Source organism: Strix aluco, chromosome 19 (assembly GCF_031877795.1).
Source record: "Strix aluco isolate bStrAlu1 chromosome 19, bStrAlu1.hap1, whole genome shotgun sequence".
Taxonomy (NCBI): Eukaryota; Metazoa; Chordata; class Aves; order Strigiformes; family Strigidae; genus Strix; species Strix aluco.
In genome coordinates this window covers 9,180,873-9,197,715 of record NC_133949.1, presented here as the reverse complement: position 1 = coordinate 9,197,715, position 16,843 = coordinate 9,180,873, and the positions used below count along the sequence as shown (strand labels likewise).

At 50.4% G+C, this 16,843-nt stretch overlaps 1 protein-coding gene across 1 annotated transcript; it reads left to right on the top strand.

The window, feature by feature from the left end:
• The first annotated feature begins 45 nt into the window (after nt 1-45).
• On the top strand, nt 46-8,989 carry MDH2 (malate dehydrogenase 2). The gene is made up of 9 exons (XM_074844916.1): nt 46-175; nt 2,204-2,372; nt 3,142-3,225; nt 4,288-4,397; nt 4,906-5,031; nt 5,705-5,782; nt 6,974-7,073; nt 7,511-7,662; nt 8,683-8,989. Exons 1-9 carry the CDS (start codon nt 113-115, stop codon nt 8,812-8,814), a joined length of 1,014 nt encoding a protein of 337 aa, XP_074701017.1. The 5' UTR covers nt 46-112; the 3' UTR covers nt 8,815-8,989.
• Nucleotides 8,990-16,843: the final 7,854 nt, after the last annotated feature.

Below are 16,843 nucleotides of genomic sequence, written 5' to 3'. Positions count from 1 at the left end.
AGATCTCGCGAGGCTTCCCCCTCCCGCCGCAGCAAGTCTCGCGAGAGCTTCGCGCGGTCCCGCGCAGCCGCGCTGCCCTGGAGGTCGTTGGAGTCACCGGAGCCGTCGCGCCATGCTGTCCCGCCTCGCCCGGCCCGCCGCCGCCCTCCGCCGGGGCCTCGCCACCACCGCCCAGGTGTGCCCCGCCGGGCCCGCGCCCCCTCGGGGCCAGGGTCGAACCCGAGCCCAGGCCCCGCTCTGGGAGGGGGCAGCCGGGCCCGGGGGGTGGGGGCGTCTGTCGCCGCCGGTGTCCCCGCCTCGGTCGGGGGGTGTGAGGGAGGAGCAGAGCTCGGGGGGTGTGAGGGAGGAGCAGAGCTCGGGGGGGGTGTGAGGAGCAGAGCTCGAGGGGGTGTGAGGAGCAGAGCTCGGGGGGTGTGAGGGAGGAGCAGAGCTCGGGGGGGGTGTGAGGAGCAGAGCTCGAGGGGGTGTGAGGGAGGAGCAGAGCTCGGGGGGTGTGAGGGAGGAGCAGAGCTCGGGGGGTGTGAGGGAGGAGCAGAGCTCGGGGGGTGTGAGGGAGGAGCAGAGCTCGGGGGGTGTGAGGGAGGAGCAGAGCTCGGGGGGTGTGAGGGAGGAGCAGAGCTCGGGGGGTGTCAGGGAGGAGCAGAGCTCGGGGGCGGTGTGAGGAGCAGAGCTCGGGGGGTGTGAGGGAGGAGCAGAGCTCGGGGGGTTCATGGGGGGTGCGAGCAGCCGCGCTGGCGGGCACCGAGGGGCTCCTGCCTTTCGCCGGGCAGGCGGGAACTTGCTGGCCAGACCCGTCAGTTCTAGGTGAACCTCTCTGGTGGTTTGTAGGGGGTGACAGGCAGGCCGGGTTGCTGCTGCCTTCCTCTGCTGAAAATACGCCCCTGCTTTCAAAATGTGTTAAGAATTAAAGCTGGCGGTTGGGGGTTTAACAGCAATCCTTAATATGCTGAAATCATTGTGCATGACCCTCGATACCAGGAGTGCACTGCTGCTACATGGGGGGTGGGTAGAGACGGACCTGTCTTTTAACAGAAATAGTTCCCAGTAGCATATGCCAGAGTGATTATCGTAGCTATAAAGATGTGCTTTACAAGAGAGCCTTGTGTAATTATTTTGATAGGAATTATATATGTTATCAATGAGGTTTTGACCTCATGGTATGAGCTTGGTCATAAATGTGGGGCATAGCAGTGACTAATGCTAGACTTTGCTTCCCCTTGGACATCTTTGTGCTGAATTACATTTGTTGCAATAGCAAGAAAACTGAACTGGGATAGACTGATCTAGCTCCTGGGTAGATTATTTCTTGTCATAGCATAATAATTAAGCTGTTCATGCGGGGACTTGGAGCTATTATGGCTTTATCTGGTAAGACAGTGCGATAGAGAACGTCCTTATCAGAGATAATTATATTACCACATTACGTCTCTGCAGCAGCCTCTGGTTCTCCATCACTTTGGCAGAGTGTTGCATTTTAAGATTGTTCTGGTCTTTTAAAGTAGCTCTCCTCTCGTCTGGTGACACTTTCTCTACAAACAGGAGCACAGGCATTTTTGAGAGAAATAACTTTCTTCCAGTGAGCACATTAAATTGGTTCACCGGGGCAACAAAACAAGAGTTGGTTTTACTGGCTTCTCAGCCACACTTGATTGAAGCTGGAAATTATAGTCAGTGTTCTTAGGCCTCAATCTTGAGGCAGCTGCAGGTACTATTTGCATTTATTTCAAACATATACATTTTTTTCACACGGTTACTTTTACTGTAGTCCATTAAATGTATTGATTTGCCAAGTGGGAAGGTATATTTTTTTGATACTGGCAATGAAAACTAGAAAAACTGCATAACAGATTTTGCCCTAAGTCAGACTTAGGTACAACAGGGTAGCAGGTAGCCTTAAGCAGACGCTTCCATCTGAAAAAAGGCAATCCTTTGGGTTTCTTTGCATAGCCCCACTCCCTTTTTGAGCTTTCGATCGCAGAAGAACATTTTCCTCTGACTTGTGCTACCAACAAACCTCAAGGATCTTTGGGAGATTGTTGTGATGATCAGCTTCTGTGGGCTTAGGCAATCAAGTTTGCATAGTGCTTGATAAAAAAAATTGAGAAATAGAACTAAAAGTAAAGAAAGTGTGGTGAAATCCCCAAGGTCACTGCTGCAGTAACTAGCAGAACATCTCTACAGTGTGTTTTTCTTTTTTCCTCAGAACAATGCCAAGGTAGCAGTGCTGGGGGCCTCGGGAGGCATTGGCCAGCCTCTCTCCCTTCTCCTGAAGAACAGCCCACTGGTGAGCAGGCTCAGCCTTTATGATATTGCTCACACTCCAGGTGTTGCAGCTGACCTCAGCCACATCGAGACAAGAGCAAGTGTTAAAGGTACTGCGAGCTGCTGTGTGGTGAAGGGGTCCTCTCGGGTGTCTCTGACACTTGGAGTCACCCGTTGCTTGTAAAGGGAAATCTTCACGTGATCCCGAAGCCTAGTATCAATTTAAGTAGCTTTTTCTCAAGCAGTGTATGACTAACTAAGGTTTAGCTGATTAGATTGACATGTATGGAGATGAAAATGGTCTGTGGTTGCACTATTGAAGGAGAATTTGTAATAACTGGCAGGAAATGTTCAGTAAAATCATTTCTGAAAAAAGCCTGAGCGTTGAATTTAAAAGTTTCACTACAAATAGACTTAACACTCCCTGGGTGTCTGCATGAATTCTGTGTGCTTGTTTTCTGGAGGGACAGCTGTCAAGTTCTGACAAAATCAGAACTTAATCTGCTGATCTTTGTTTTATCTGCAGATCACAAAGAGGTTATATTTTACTTGAATGTGCCTGTCTGCAGTTCTCTGGGGGCACCAACTAGTGCTGAGCTAGGGGTTTGGGAGAGTAAATACACATAGCAGGAGGAACCAAGGATTTTTGAAACAGATGAATGTGAGATTCCCACCTCTCATTCTGTAAGTTTTGAAACAAGGATAAAATATCAAATAGGATCCATTCATAACTGTATTTCTTTGCTTTTCAGCATAAGTCTGAGTTGAAGGCTAAATTAAAAAAGGAATTGGGTGCCTCTAGGCTTAATTTTGTACTTCAGAGTGCCAGATACTTAATAACTGGCAAAAACATAATGCCTGAATGTTCTTCCATTCCAGGCTTCCTGGGACCTGAGCAGTTGCCAGAATGTCTGAAGGGCTGTGATGTTGTAGTTATTCCTGCCGGAGTCCCTAGAAAACCAGGTATGTTCTCTTTGTTAAAAAGTCCCAGGGCTTTATTGAAGTGTGTCTCTGCAATTCTGTTATTCAAATAAAGCTATGTCTTGTGCTTTACGGTGCTCCTGGTATTGGCTTGGGATGCAAGTGGTCTGTTAATGACACTGACCTAGAGGTTGTTGTAGTATCAGGCAGCTCATGGAGCCTCTGTTGTAGATTGTCCTCTGTAAAATGGACAGAATTGTTTTCTGGAGTTCCTGTGTAGGAGTGAGCTGCAAAGACTTTTCATGCAAGGGGTCCTGAAGCTCCCTTAGTGTTTCTTGCCCAGAGCAATACTCTAGTAAAAAAAACCTGGTTCTGTGTTTAATTTCTCAGAAATAATCTGTTTTGCGTTAATTGTACGATAACCTCTTAGAGCATTTCTGAATGCTGTTAATCCCTCCTAGAATGTCTCCGACCTGCTCCATTTCTACTCTTGCTTTTCAGTATCCTCTTGGGAATGTAACAAAATTCTAGACTTTAGTGCCTAAGTCTTTCTAATTCTTCATTTTTCATGGTTAAAGTAGTTGCTGCAATAGAAATGAGAGGTGGCACTTATGCAGCTAGCAATATTTTGCACAGAGCAGTTGACGTGCAACCTGTAGCTGTGGACGTGACTTCAGAGGGGGAGGAGAATTCATCTTAGGAGTGGTTACACTGAGAGCCTCTGTCCGCTGGTGGGGGTCGGGGGGGGGTGTCACAGTGTCCACTGGTGGGGGTCAGGGGCGGTCACACTGTCCACTGGTGGGGGTCAGGGGGGTCACACCGCACCTCAAGCTGCCTGGGTGAAATGTGTTCTGACAATTGACAGCTGGTCTAGTTGCTCCTGAAAAGGGCTGATCTATCTGAAAGGGCACCAATCTTTTATTAGCAAGAGGAGTTACCTTAGGAGCGATTTCATTACTGCAGCTGGAGAGTTTTCTTTTGATACATGAAACCAGAAGCTGACATATTTCTGTGCAGAGCAGAATATTGTTTTTTGATTGGGTTGCTTGCCCATTAATGAGTAGACTATGGGTAACTTAAAATATTGTAATGGATGCATTTTAGGTATGACCCGTGATGACCTGTTCAACACCAATGCTAGCATTGTTGCTACTTTGACATCTGCCTGTGCAAAGCACTGTCCAGAAGCCATGATATGTATTATTTCTAACCCGGTAAGCATTTTCTGGAGACCTTGAAAACATAGAAGAAAAAGAATCCAGATTAAGAATGCTAATCTGTGCATTCCTGTTAGTTTTGACCAGTATCTTTAAGGTCTGCAAGGTATCTGCAGAAAAGAAGTAAAAGCCTGGTTCTTCTAACCCATTTTTCTTGGGCTGTATTTAAGTCAGAGGAAACTTGGATATAAAAGTGCTTAATATCTCAGCATCAGTGTGACTGGTTATAATGCATGCTGGTGGATTATCTGGAAGAGAAGCCTTAGCTCAGTAGGGGAGGAGCCTTTGTAATGTGAATGAACAAATAAATTTAATGGTTATTTAAAATGGAAGATTTATTCCAGCCTGGCTGTAAATTGCTCTTCGATTTAGGTATTAAAATAATTGGCCACAGCTGACTTCAAGTTGGAAGTATACTTTGGGTTATTTACTGGCCTGTTCAATTCATGCATTGGCTTTATTATTATACTGGTTTTAATGAATGCTTGCCTATTCTTCCTTATAGGTAAATTCAACCATCCCAATAACTTCAGAAGTCTTCAAGAAGCATGGTGTGTATAATCCCAAGAGAATCTTTGGTGTTACAACACTGGACATTGTCAGAGCGAATACTTTTGTGGCTGAACTAAAGGTAGGTCATAGTAACAGATGCTGGGGGAGGGATATGGTGTGCTTTGGTCATTAGATCTGTCAAAAATGCTTTTAAAATCACTGCACAGAGCCAAAAGAGCTTGGATTTCTGTGGAGCTAGAGATGAAGGCAATGATTCCCTGTTTCCATTCTCTAGAGGAGCCTGGGGATAGGGTTTCTTGCAAGATGTGGTTCAAGAGACTTTGACCTTTCCTTTTCATAGCTGCCCCCTGTGAGTGAGCTGCATGTTCACCTTAATTCTGTTGGCATTTTCAACCCTGCTGGTGCAACCGGAGGAGAGGGGTGAATTGTAGTATGTATTTGCAAGTCAAACTATCGGTGCTGCGTGTTACAGGATATTCTGCGAAGTATCAGGAGGTGTAACAGGTTACTGCTCTTAATAGCCCTGGCAGAGTTTGTACTTGTGCTGCTATTTATCTAAACTTGCGTTAGTAATATCCTGTAACTGTCTAAAGTTATCAGAGTAACTTGGAGTTCAGCTCTGTGGATCTGGTGTTGTCCCTGGAGTGTAGCTGCCTCTGAAACTCCTCCCCTGTGTAGCACTGGGTTATAGATGTGTCCAGAAACCCTGGGCAGAAAATGATGCATGGTGTTTGTAAACATTTTTCTTGTCCATATGCTTCAGAAGCTGGAAAGTTTCATTTTTCCCTTAGGGCTTAGATCCAGCTCGAGTAAGTGTTCCAGTTATTGGTGGCCATGCTGGGAAGACTATCATCCCTCTGATCTCTCAGGTGAGTCATAGTTCCTGCTGTGTGTGGCATCACACTCATCAATACGTTAGAGGTGATGTAAAGTGTCTTTGTGATGGCGTGTAAGGTGCTAAGATACAGCAGAGACAGTCTTCCCTGCTCTTGTGGCTGCTTTCATCCTGGGATGAGGATGCTGGAAGGCACGAGCTACAGCTCAACTTCTCTGGGTGGTTTAAGTAGCTCCAGCCTTTCTCCTCTAAAGGAGTTTGGGAAAAGAACAGAGATGTAGTGTGTGTGTGTTCACATGTCTTGGCACTGTTTGGTTTTGGTTTTATTTTTTGTGACCAGTATTTCATGGTATGAATACGTTGCTTCAGCAGGAAAGTGAAATTGATTTTGCCGTGGTGGACTAGAAACACCACTTCAACACGCAGCATTGAAATGAGGAGGCATAGCTCAAGCTGGAGGGCGGGAGCTGCTTCAGTAATGACTGGTAGTCAGGGAGAGGCTCCCTTCATGCATCTAAGCCTGAGTGAAATGCAGTTCTAAAGCAGGCTTGCAGCTTCATGAGGAGATGGCTAGGATATGGCTAAGGAGCAGTCTGCAAGAAAGGAGAAAAAGCTTTGCTCTAAGTGGGGAATAAAGAATCCTTCACAGAAGGACATTCTTAGGGAATAAGAGCAAGGGCTTTGGAGCAGCTGAATGCTGAGAGGGTGCTTTTGTTAGACAGTCAATTGGGACAGACACAGCTGTGCTTAACGTACTTGTGTAGCTGTATCTGAAGGTTCAGTAACTTCCTAAATGCTGCTGGCAGACTGGATCCTTCATAAGGCTCTTGACTTCCATAATGCCACAGTGACCCAAATATTGACCAGGTGGCTTTTTGAGATTCCTAAGGCCTGTTACATGCTTGGAGGGCATCTCTCTAGTGCAGAGGACTAGAGAGTAGTGAGTAACCATGGCAAGCCCTGGTTTTACTGTTAAGCTGTGGTTTGTCCTTGAGCAAGCTAGGCATGGCTAGGTTCCTATTACAGTTCATGCAGTAACCAGAAGCCTTGGTGAACACCTGAAGCTGGTCAGCTTGTTGTGCAATCTGTGAGCTGGGGTAACTGATTTTCTCCACTGAGAACTGTTAAAACAACTCTAACAGCACAGAAAGCACTGTGTGGGTGGCCTTATGCTGAATCTGAAGGGGTCCTGATGTTTGATAGTAACTTCTTTTTTCCACTCTAGTGCACACCAAAAGTGGACTTTCCTCAGGATCAGCTGGAAAAGCTTACAGGAAGAATTCAAGAAGCTGGCACTGAAGTTGTCAAAGCTAAAGCAGGAGCAGGTTGGTTCTTGGCTACAGCTTCCAAGTAATTCTTATTGGCCAGGTGAATGGATGCAGTCCTCTTCAGTTTAATCTTACTTATAACTGCGGTGCAGAATTATGAACTGCTGATTACAAATCTAGCTGTCTGCCATGTCAGCGACTGCCTGAACTGTGGTTGTAGAAACAGCTCAGTAGTAGGTAAGACTAAACATTAACTGATCCCATGGTGTGTATGGCTTTAAGAAGAATCTTCTCTGTCAAATTAATCTGCTTCTTCCTATAAATCTGGTTGACTAAATAGCATGTAGCTGGCCAAAAGCTGCTGCTTTATCCCTCTGGCTGTGAACTTGAAGTCAACTGCAGCTCCGTAAACATACCTGTATGGAAGCCTTTGATGCCAAAGAAAGTACCAAATTTCAACGTGATCTGTTCTAAAAGTGATTTAACTTTTACAGGATCTGCCACCTTGTCTATGGCCTATGCTGGCGCTCGATTTGTGTTCTCTCTGGTGGATGCAATGAATGGAAAGGAAGGGGTTATTGAATGTGCCTTTGTTAAATCAGAAGAGACGGAGAGCCCATACTTCTCTACACCTCTGCTCCTGGGAGTATGTACTTTAAATGATGGGGCTTTTAAAACAGCAGCTGCTGATGTAGTCTTGTGGGTTTTACTCAGTGATTTCAATTTAGTCTGATGCTAGGTATCGCTGAAGTTAACAACTGAGCATAACTTTAAGAGTTCTTGAATATTTGGGTATTGTGCTTAGGTGTATACCACATGTTTGACAGGGATGCTGCTGCTTTGGTTTGCTCTTACACTGTGGGTTGCTGAGTAACCAGAGATTCAGACTTGGTTTGAGAGGTCACACTTGCCTCAAGTCAGTGCCTGTTTATGAAGGGCTTTCATATGATAAACCAGGGTCAGCAATCCTGTTTACTCAGCTTGGTCTGCTACAAGCAAACGCCTCTGAAATTGAGGCACATGGGGAACTACAGCATGGATTAGGATTAATAGATTGCTTTCAGGGCCTCTGCTGAACTGTGAAAGAAGTGTTCCTTTGGTCACCCTTACCCTGTGGGTGGAGTGAAAAACAAGGACGCTGCAGCCCTGTCGTAGCTGCTGGAATACAAAAATGGTGTATGCTGTCTTAGGTGCTGGCTGGTGAGGGAATGGACCTAGAGGGGTATTAAGGGGGAACGGTTTGGATGTAGGCATGAGATCACAAAAATCTAGGAGTGCAACTCTGGAGCAGTTTTAGATCGCAAGCCAGCGGCAAGCGAAGGGCATACACCAGGGGAGAGAGATTCTCTTGCCAAACGGTGAGTTTGAGGCTAGGAAGAGACATGAAGGAGCAGTTGGTATCAGTGTCCTCTTGAAGGACCCAATGGGCTAGCTTCAGCTTTCACACTTGTGAACAGTGGATGAGAAGTCTGTGAAGGCTGTAGAAGTTGCTACAGATACTAAGAGGCTTCTGAGCCTTGCCAGGAAGCACAGGGTTGGCAGACTAGAGATGACGGAGGTCCTAGGCTGGGTCTCAGTTTCGACTGGATAATACTTAGTCAGAGTTGTTAAGTTACAGTCTAGGTCATTTGATGAATGGTTAATCCTTAAATCCTCTTTCCCTCAGAAAAATGGAATTGAGAAGAACCTAGGTATTGGCAAGATCTCCCCCTTTGAAGAGAAGATGGTTGCTGAGGCCATGTCTGAGCTGAAGGCTTCTATTAAGAAAGGAGAGGAGTTTGCGAAGAACTTCAAGTGAAGAGTTGATGATGGAGAGGAATTAACAACTTCCTTAATTTATTAAGGCATCATGTCACTTTACGACTTCCGATTCAGAGCTCGTGCTTTGATTGAAGTCTGTCTGTATTAGCTTCATGATTGTTGCCGGTGCAGAGTCTAATCGTCAATAAAACAGCCTCATTTTTTCAGTGTAACATCTGGAATTGTGGTGATGTGCTCGTCTTTTTCAGGTGGAAGCTGTAGGTCTCTGAAAGGTTATCAGTTTCAGTAAGGATGAAATAGCCTCTTAAAGTGGGTGAACCGATTGCTCTCAACTCTGCTCCTGCTTGGGTTTCAGCTTGGGCTATTTGGTGCAGCAGCTGGGAAACCAGGCACAATCAAATAAGATCAAGGTGGGGTGAAGAGGCTTGTGAAAGGAATAACTGAGTGAAATGATCCAAGAGGTCTTTCTTCGGGAGGTGACATTACCTTGTGTTGCCTTGATCTCTTACGTAATTTGATTTTAGAAGAGTAAAAGAGCACAGTGGTTGAAACGTCAGTCCTGCTCTAAGAAAATAATTAAACCGCTGAGAGTGACTTCTTTCTAGTTAGGAACAAAAGCCTTGATTTAGCATCTACATAAATTTCTTTTACATTCATCCTCTTGTGAATATAAAAATAAACGTCTGCAAGAAAATGGTGATGATGAGTTCTGCTGCTGACTTTGAAGGTAAGCTTTAATGAAGGAAGCTATTAATTCGCCCTTCCTCCGTGCTCTGTGGGCTGCTTACCCTATTGCTTTGAATGCTCTAATCCATGTAGGCTGAATTCTAAGTTGAACAGACTCTTTTTGATTAGATGAAGGAAATGCCAAAGCCCAGCACCTCTGGAGGAACTGAGTGTTGGTTTGAGCGAGAGAACCTGGTGTAAAAGCTTCTCATAAGGAAGATAACCTAAAGCTAGTAGATGCTGTTTGGTCACTGCCTTTTTTTCTTCCAGTTGTATTCTAACTCTTCTGAGCTATTTGGACTGGCTTTTATTTTTTTTATTTTAATTAGTTCATCATTCTGAACTGGATCACACAGTTGTGATGCTGTTGAAGATGCATTGAGAAGTGCTTGGCTCTTTCCCTGCCCTGTGGAACATGTAGGCAGAGAGAGGACAGTGAGCACAGTTCTTGTCACTCCTTTCTGCAGAAATTCAGTGTATTAAAGCTTGGTTTCTTTACAGGAATAGTAATGAAATAGAAGCGTTGGCAGTCATTACTCAGCAGGCTTGGAACAAAGTAATTATTAGGTGGTATTAATAGAATTAAAGATTAAGGAATTAAAGATTGTGTTGGAGGGTGGCAGGGGAGGATGTCGGAACGGGAGGGCACTGAGAGGAGGAGTGACTGGCCAGACCTAGTAAATCTGTTCAATAAATGGAAAACACGTAGCAGGCTGCTATAAAGCAGGTTGCTGGATGTAGGGGTCTTGCAGGCCTGTCAGCAATTTTGTACCCAGAAATAGGCGACAAGTATTATTTAAAAACAGGGTGTATCCAGCTGCCAGAGCTGTCTGTGCCCGGGTGGTCGTGGGGAGTTACAACACGAAGCTGCCGAGCTAATGGCTGCGGGGAAAGCCTTGCCTCGTAACCAGGAGGAAAATAACACACTTGTTCTACTCCTGCTATTTTTAATACAGCACACAGAGCAGATTTCTGAGGGTTGGAGATTATTAGAACTTGAGGTTCACAGTGTTGCTTAGGTTATTCTTGTGTCAGTGGTCCAAATCCCATGAAATCTGGGGGAAATGCTCAGACAAGTGGAAAGCTTCACTGACACCAGTAGGGAGCGGACAGCGTGGGTAAGGAGCTGAGGTGGAAGAGGATTATTTCCCAGCACCTGCTGACCTGTAGATTCTTGAGGGTCTCCTTCAAATCCCCTCAATGTTAAGAATGTCTCTTCCCTTTCTGCTCGGTTTGGGTTTTTTCCCCCCCAGTCCCATGCCTTGTGCTTGGAGTTGCAGCTATTCCCTCTGCCTGGAAATCGGCTCTCCTTCTGAGAAGGGAAATGAGACATCCTTCTTGTGGCCTTCTGCAGTGAAGGCAGAGACCAGGAGGACGTTGGATGAAGGTGAGAAATGGACTTGTGTAGGTGTTCTCTGTGTGCTGTCCCCCTGGCCAAGCACTCCTGTGGTGGATAACTTCATGGCTATGGAGACTGAAGATGGTTTGCAGAGGTAAGTGTGGGACATCCCACCGCTTCGCTTCTCTCTGAACAGATCCTCCCGAGGAGGAGAGGAACTGGGGCGTACCTGTCCTCAGGAGAATAGGAATTAGCTGGGTCTGCCTAGGTAAGCCGACGCTTTGTCCTGGAAGCTGTTTCCTGGTGCTGTCTCTCTAATGAGAGACGTGACCTTCATCCTCTGTCCTGTAGGCTGCTGCGGCGTGGCTGCCTTGCTGAGTCACGGCACTAGCTGCGGTGCCGGCAGCCTTTGGTTTTTACCTCCCGTGGAGGTTGGTAACCAGGCTGCTGTGACCGGGTCTGAGAGGAGGCGAGAAACCTGCCCTGCTCAGAGCTCTTGGGTTCCATCCTGTTCACTGAGCAGACTTCTGTATTGATGCCCTTTAATCATCTGACATCTTCCACTGCAGCATCATTTATGTGCACAGAGCTGCTTCCTCCTCAGGCAGCTCAGCTCCGCGCTGGAGCCCAGATGTCAAGATACAGAGGAGATATTTATTACTCTTAATACACAAAGATACTCCAGATGGCCAGATGTCAGGTCACTTGATCCCACCTGCCACTCCTGTTCTGCTGGGGCAATAGGATAAAGCGCAGGAGAGGAGAAAACATCACAGCTCGGGTCTTTTATCGAGATTGACCTCGGTGCCCCAGGGGGGCTTCAGGTGGGACGACTGCAGGAGCAAGGTGTGAGCTGGCAGCCCCGTGTCTCTCATTCCTAGGAAAACTTTTCTCTCGCTGGCTCTGTTTAAGGGCAGGTGCTTTGGGTTGGGGGTACAGACCTGTCACTCCTGAGCCCCATTTCACCCGGGAGGGCTCTGGGCGGTGGGAGCCGGGAGGTGGCAGCAGCAGCTTGCCTTTGGGTAGGGCTGGTTGCCCTGCAGCCTGGGGACAATGGCTGGCATTTCAGTGATATTTAGGAGAAGCAGCGGGGGAATCAACAACAGGAAGACAGTTGGGTGCAGCCAGCTGGCTGTCTTCCTGGCTCCGGGAAAGGAGCAAAACTGGAGGGGCTGGAGGTACCTCTCAAAGGAGCTGATGTCCTCCAGTCACTGCTGCTCAGCCTCGGTTTACTGGGCCTGGCAGTTCACAGCAGGTTTTGCGTGGTTGATCCCTTTTCGGAGGCTTCACGCTTTGTTCAGCAGGCCTTGGAAGTTCCTCGCCGGCTGGCAGAGCCAGTTCCCGCTTGGTTTCACCGGGGCAGATCTGGCATCCCAGTGCGTGTGGCCGTGCAGAGCCCTCGGGCGCAGCAGGGTCCTTACGAGCAGGGTCAGCCCTGGCAGGGGTGTAAAACCTCCCTGTGGTGAAGCAGCCTGGGCTGGGCTCTGTGCTTTACGCAGAGCATCCTCTGCCCAGGGAGGTGCTGGGTGAAGGGGAAGGAGCAGGGGAAATGCACCCCAAGGTGGGTTAGACATGGCCGGGGGCATGGGCAGATCTCCCCTGCAGCCAGCTCAGCTTCCCCCTTCCCTTGCAGGGTGATGGTGAGAGGTTTTAATATGAGCAGGAGGAGCAGAAACCATCTGATCTGTGGTTTTGGCTTTGCAGAGGCCTGTCCGCTCCCCCCTGCTCCCCTGGCTCTCTCCCTTGGCCACAGGCAGCGTTAAATCACCACCTTTGCATTCGCTGCTCTTGATTTACTAAAATGCCCGCGAGCTCTCGCTTCCCTCCCGGGTGCCTCAAAGCAGAGCTGGAGCGCTGTGCTGAGGCGGGAGGGTTTGTTTGCATTTACAGGGAAACCTGTTAATAAAGGAGACCAAAGGGACTGCTCTTTTCCTGGCTGCGGGAACAGATGGCTGGATAACGCAGTGCAATTAATATGCAGGGACTCCTGCCGGGGCGGGGATTTGATTGCCTGTTAGGAGAGGTTAGCACGCTTGAGCTGAGCTCTGCCACAGCTCTGCCCGTCCCTGGCACCTGCTGCCTGTGGGGGGTCCTTGGGGACTCTGGGACAGATCGATGGTGTCATGGAGGAGGTTGTTGGGAGCTGGTCATGGGGAAAGATGTAGTGGGGGGGACTTGTGGCCAGCAGCGGGTCTCTGCTTCTCCCATGCTGGGGGATGCTCTGGGAGTGTCTGTCCTTTGGATTTGTAAAAGCAAAGGCTGGGTCCAGTGATGAACGACTGCTCGGAGGTCCTTTCAGGCTGGAAGGGCAGTGGTGGCCCATTCTTCCTTCCTGTGCTCTTTTTCTCCCAGTCAGGTTGTGCTAAAACAAAGCAGCAAATAGTAGTTGCTGAATGAGCCGAGGGAGGTGGGTGCTGGGGTGTGGGGGTTTCCTTGCTGCAGCACAGCACGTGTGCAGAAGATCTCCCAGGGCTTTAAAGAGTGGCCAGACAAGTCCACAGGGAAGAAAAATCCCTGCTGGGGGCTAGGAGGCTTAGGGAGCCCCAGGGGAGCAGGAGGCGACCCAGCAACCCCCCCATCACTGAGCGGGGCCACAGGGTTGAGCCCAAATCGATGGGATCCTCCAGCCACTGGGGTCCCCCCTGGGCACACAGGGGCTGTTGAGACGCCCGGTCCCCATCTCACCCTGGGCTCTTGTGGGATAACGGTTCCCCCCAGCCCCTTCCCCTTCATGCCTTTGCTTTGCTCCCCCCATTTGCTGGCCCCTCTTTCCTCCCCTCTCCCTTGCTGGCTCAGGCGTGGTTGCTGAGCATCAAGAAAGCCAGCGCCGGTCTTTGATCAGGGGCTCTCGCCTGTGCCGTGCCAGCAGCACGCTCCCCGCGCCGCGCAGCCGCTCCCGGCCGCCCTTTCTTCTGCGCCAGGAGGCGGCTGGTGGAGATGTCGAACCTCAGTACGAATCCTTGCAATTAGGCCTGTTCTGCTGCCTGCCTCGTTTGATCTCCTTTAATTATTTATCACCTTTTTTTTTCTTTTTTTTGTCTCCTTCCCAAATCCTCGGTTTCTTTCAAGTGATTATTTTCTTCCTCTGCCCCCAGCCGCAGCTAGCTCTGCCTGTTTGCTTGCAATTACCGTCCCTTCTCGCTCCTTCCAGCTCTCCCCTTTTGTTCTCCACCAGATCATCCCTTCGTGCTGCTCTCCCAGCTGCACCCCCCAGCTCTCTGCCTGCCTGGCAGCTTGTTCTTGCTGCTTTTCTCCATTTTTTTCACCCAGGTGGCTATTGCCTTTCTCCATCCTGCTCCAGGCATGGTTTGGGCTGTGTTTACCACTGGTGCCAGCTCTGGCTGGGATCCTGCACCCCGGGCTGGGCTGTACTGGCTCTCCCATCGCTATTGCTCGAAGCCCGAGGTGGCCCCGCTGCAAAGCCCTGACTTCCAGCAGTGCCCAGCCAAGCCTGGGGAGCCCTGTGGGGCTGCTGCCCCCCCCCCCCTCCATGGCACAGTCTTACCGTGCTGCTTCTGCTGTTGGGGAGAGGTGGGGGGGCCAACCATATCTCCCATCTTCTTTGTTTCCCAGGGCCTGATGCATTATTCAGCGCTGTGGACACTGCGGGTGTAGGAAAGAGAATGGTGGTGCAAAGGGCAGGGGCTTGCCCTGGGGATGCTGGATTTTCCCTGTCATGGGCTATTTTTCCCGGTCAGCATTAAACCAGGAGAGGCCAGGACCACGCAGGAGGCTTCTCCTAGGAGGTGGCATCTGGTCTGAGGACAAAGGCAGGAGCAGGGGGAGGCGTCAGCAGCCCTGGGGATGCTCCGGGGGCTGCACTGCAGCTCGCCCACCCAGCCCCGCTGCTTGGCCAGAGTTTAACAGAGCCGGTCCAACGCAGGGCCAAGGCTCTTGTTTACACAGTCCCTACGTAAACAAGCCTGGAGAGTCTGCAGCCTGTGCTCAGCCCCTCTCCCACACTGAACAACCCTCTCCCAGTTCCTGTGGCTGTTTTAGGCAGGACAGGCTGGGGAGCAGCGTGCAGGGGCTCTTTGTGTGTGTGTGTGCACGCTCAGGCAGCCCTGCCACGGAAGAACTTGGACATCTGGCACCCCATGGGCGGCTGCTGGCGGTGCGTGGCTGGCACTGGCATGGGGCAGCTCTCTGGGAAGGCTCCACGAGCCCAGTGACTGGCTGCTGGGGGGTGTCCCTGCTCCCCCAACACTGCTGTGGCTGCAGAGCCCCCCACTCTGCCAGCCTCCCACCCGCGGCTTTGATCCACCCGTGGCTTCCCCCCGCCCGCTCCCCTCTGGGCAGGCTGCTCGGTTCAGAGGAGGTGATGCTGGGGAGGTGCAAGGGCTCTGGGTATTTGGGGTGAGCTGTACCCCTATTCCACCCCCCTGTGTTTTGGGGGCCTGGCCCAGCACCTCCTCATGCACCAGATGGGGAGTTTTTCTACCCTTGTAACATCGCTGTGTTTAGCTACAGGAGAGGATGGTGGATAATGAACGTGGGATGGGATTTGCAGAGCAGCCGGTAGGAAACAACCCCAAATGGGTGTTTAATCCTTGCGAAAGGAGGATGCTCACACCCTCCACCCTGTTCACAGCTGGGCATCATTCCCCCCCACAGCTGGACATGTCCCCATGTCCTGCTGCCACCACGACCCACAGGAACCCCTGTCCCTGTGCACGGGGATGGGGAGGAAGGTGAGGGATGGCAGCTCTGGCCGTGGTGAGTGATTTTGGGTTGGTGCCAGTGAGCAGTGCTGCTGGGAGGGATTTGGTCTTGGTCTGGTCCTTCACAGAGCATCACCCAGCTGCCACCTGCTGCGGGGACATCCCCACCCAGACAGCTGTCTCCAGCCTGGGCTGTCCCCAAAAGCCTCCCTTAGACCCCAGCTCTGGTTCCCCATCCCTGTCCCTGCTGCAGCTCCTTCCCCAAATTGCCCCTCCAAGGCCAAACTCACTGTGCAGCAACACCCGGGTGCCTTTGCTAGCTCTCTGCTTGGAAACGAGCAGCCAAATTGAGGAGGGAGCTGTACAGGGGATGCACTGCCTGAGCGGTGCAAGGGAAACTGAGACACCGGGGGGGGGGCACTGGGGCAGCCAGGTGTCCCCAGTCAGGTGCACATGGTGTCCCTGGCTGGGGCTCTAGCAGAGCAGCCTGGGGGGGTCTCAGGGTGGTTTGGGCAGCTAAACCCTCACCATGACCACACTGGGCAGTTCTGGGGTGGCTTTGGGGTGGTTTGGGTACCCCATCCCTTGCTGTAAGCATGGTGTGCAGTTTCAGGGTGGTTTTGTGGAGATTGGTGTACCCTGTCTCCCACCAGGCTGGCATGGTACAGGGAGATTTTGGGGGGCTGAGGGTGGTCCCAAGCATCGCAAGGCCAGTTCAGCGCTGCTGCAGGAGCTTTCTCTCTTTTTGGTCCTTTTGGGGATTTTTCAATGCACCTTCTCTTTTCCCAGCCACCCCTCTCCCTCCTTGCTGCACCCCAGTTGAGCTCTCCTCCTCAGGCCAGATTGTACCACTCTGCCGCTCACCATTAGGTTGACTGGGACTAGAGCTGGTGGTACTGGTTGTACTGGGAGCTTCTCCCCCCACCCCCAGTTTCGCCGCTTCCTGGCCTGCAAGGAGGGTGAGTGCTCAGTATCGCTGAAGGAAATTAGAATTAATTATGGGTTCATCACCTGTGCTGTGGCACTGGGCAGCATCCCCAGTAGGGACCTGGCACATCCCGCATCACCCCAGCCCCTCAGCCAGCCCGAATTCCCCCACACCCACTGGGATGGGGGGGGCCCAGGTGGTCCCAGGCAGCACTGGTAAATCAGCTGGGAACTGGGAGGGGGTGGGCAGGGCTGGGCTGACACTGGGGGTGGGGGGGGGCATCATGATGAGGAGGTAGGGTGTGGGGTGGGGTATGGGGTAGGATATAGGATGGGATATAGGATGGGATGGGCTATGTGTTGGGATGGGATGTGGATGAGATACAGAGTAGGGTACAGGATGGAATGTGATA

Coding starts and splice junctions, on each gene's coding strand:
- MDH2 (XM_074844916.1), top strand. CDS start 113: ATGCTGTCCCGCCTCGCCCGGCCCGCCGCCGCCCTCCGCCGGGGCCTC. Junction 176..2,203: donor GCCTCGCCACCACCGCCCAG/GTGTGCCCCGCC, acceptor TTTTTTCCTCAG/AACAATGCCAAGGTAGCAGT. Junction 2,373..3,141: donor GACAAGAGCAAGTGTTAAAG/GTACTGCGAGCT, acceptor CTTCCATTCCAG/GCTTCCTGGGACCTGAGCAG.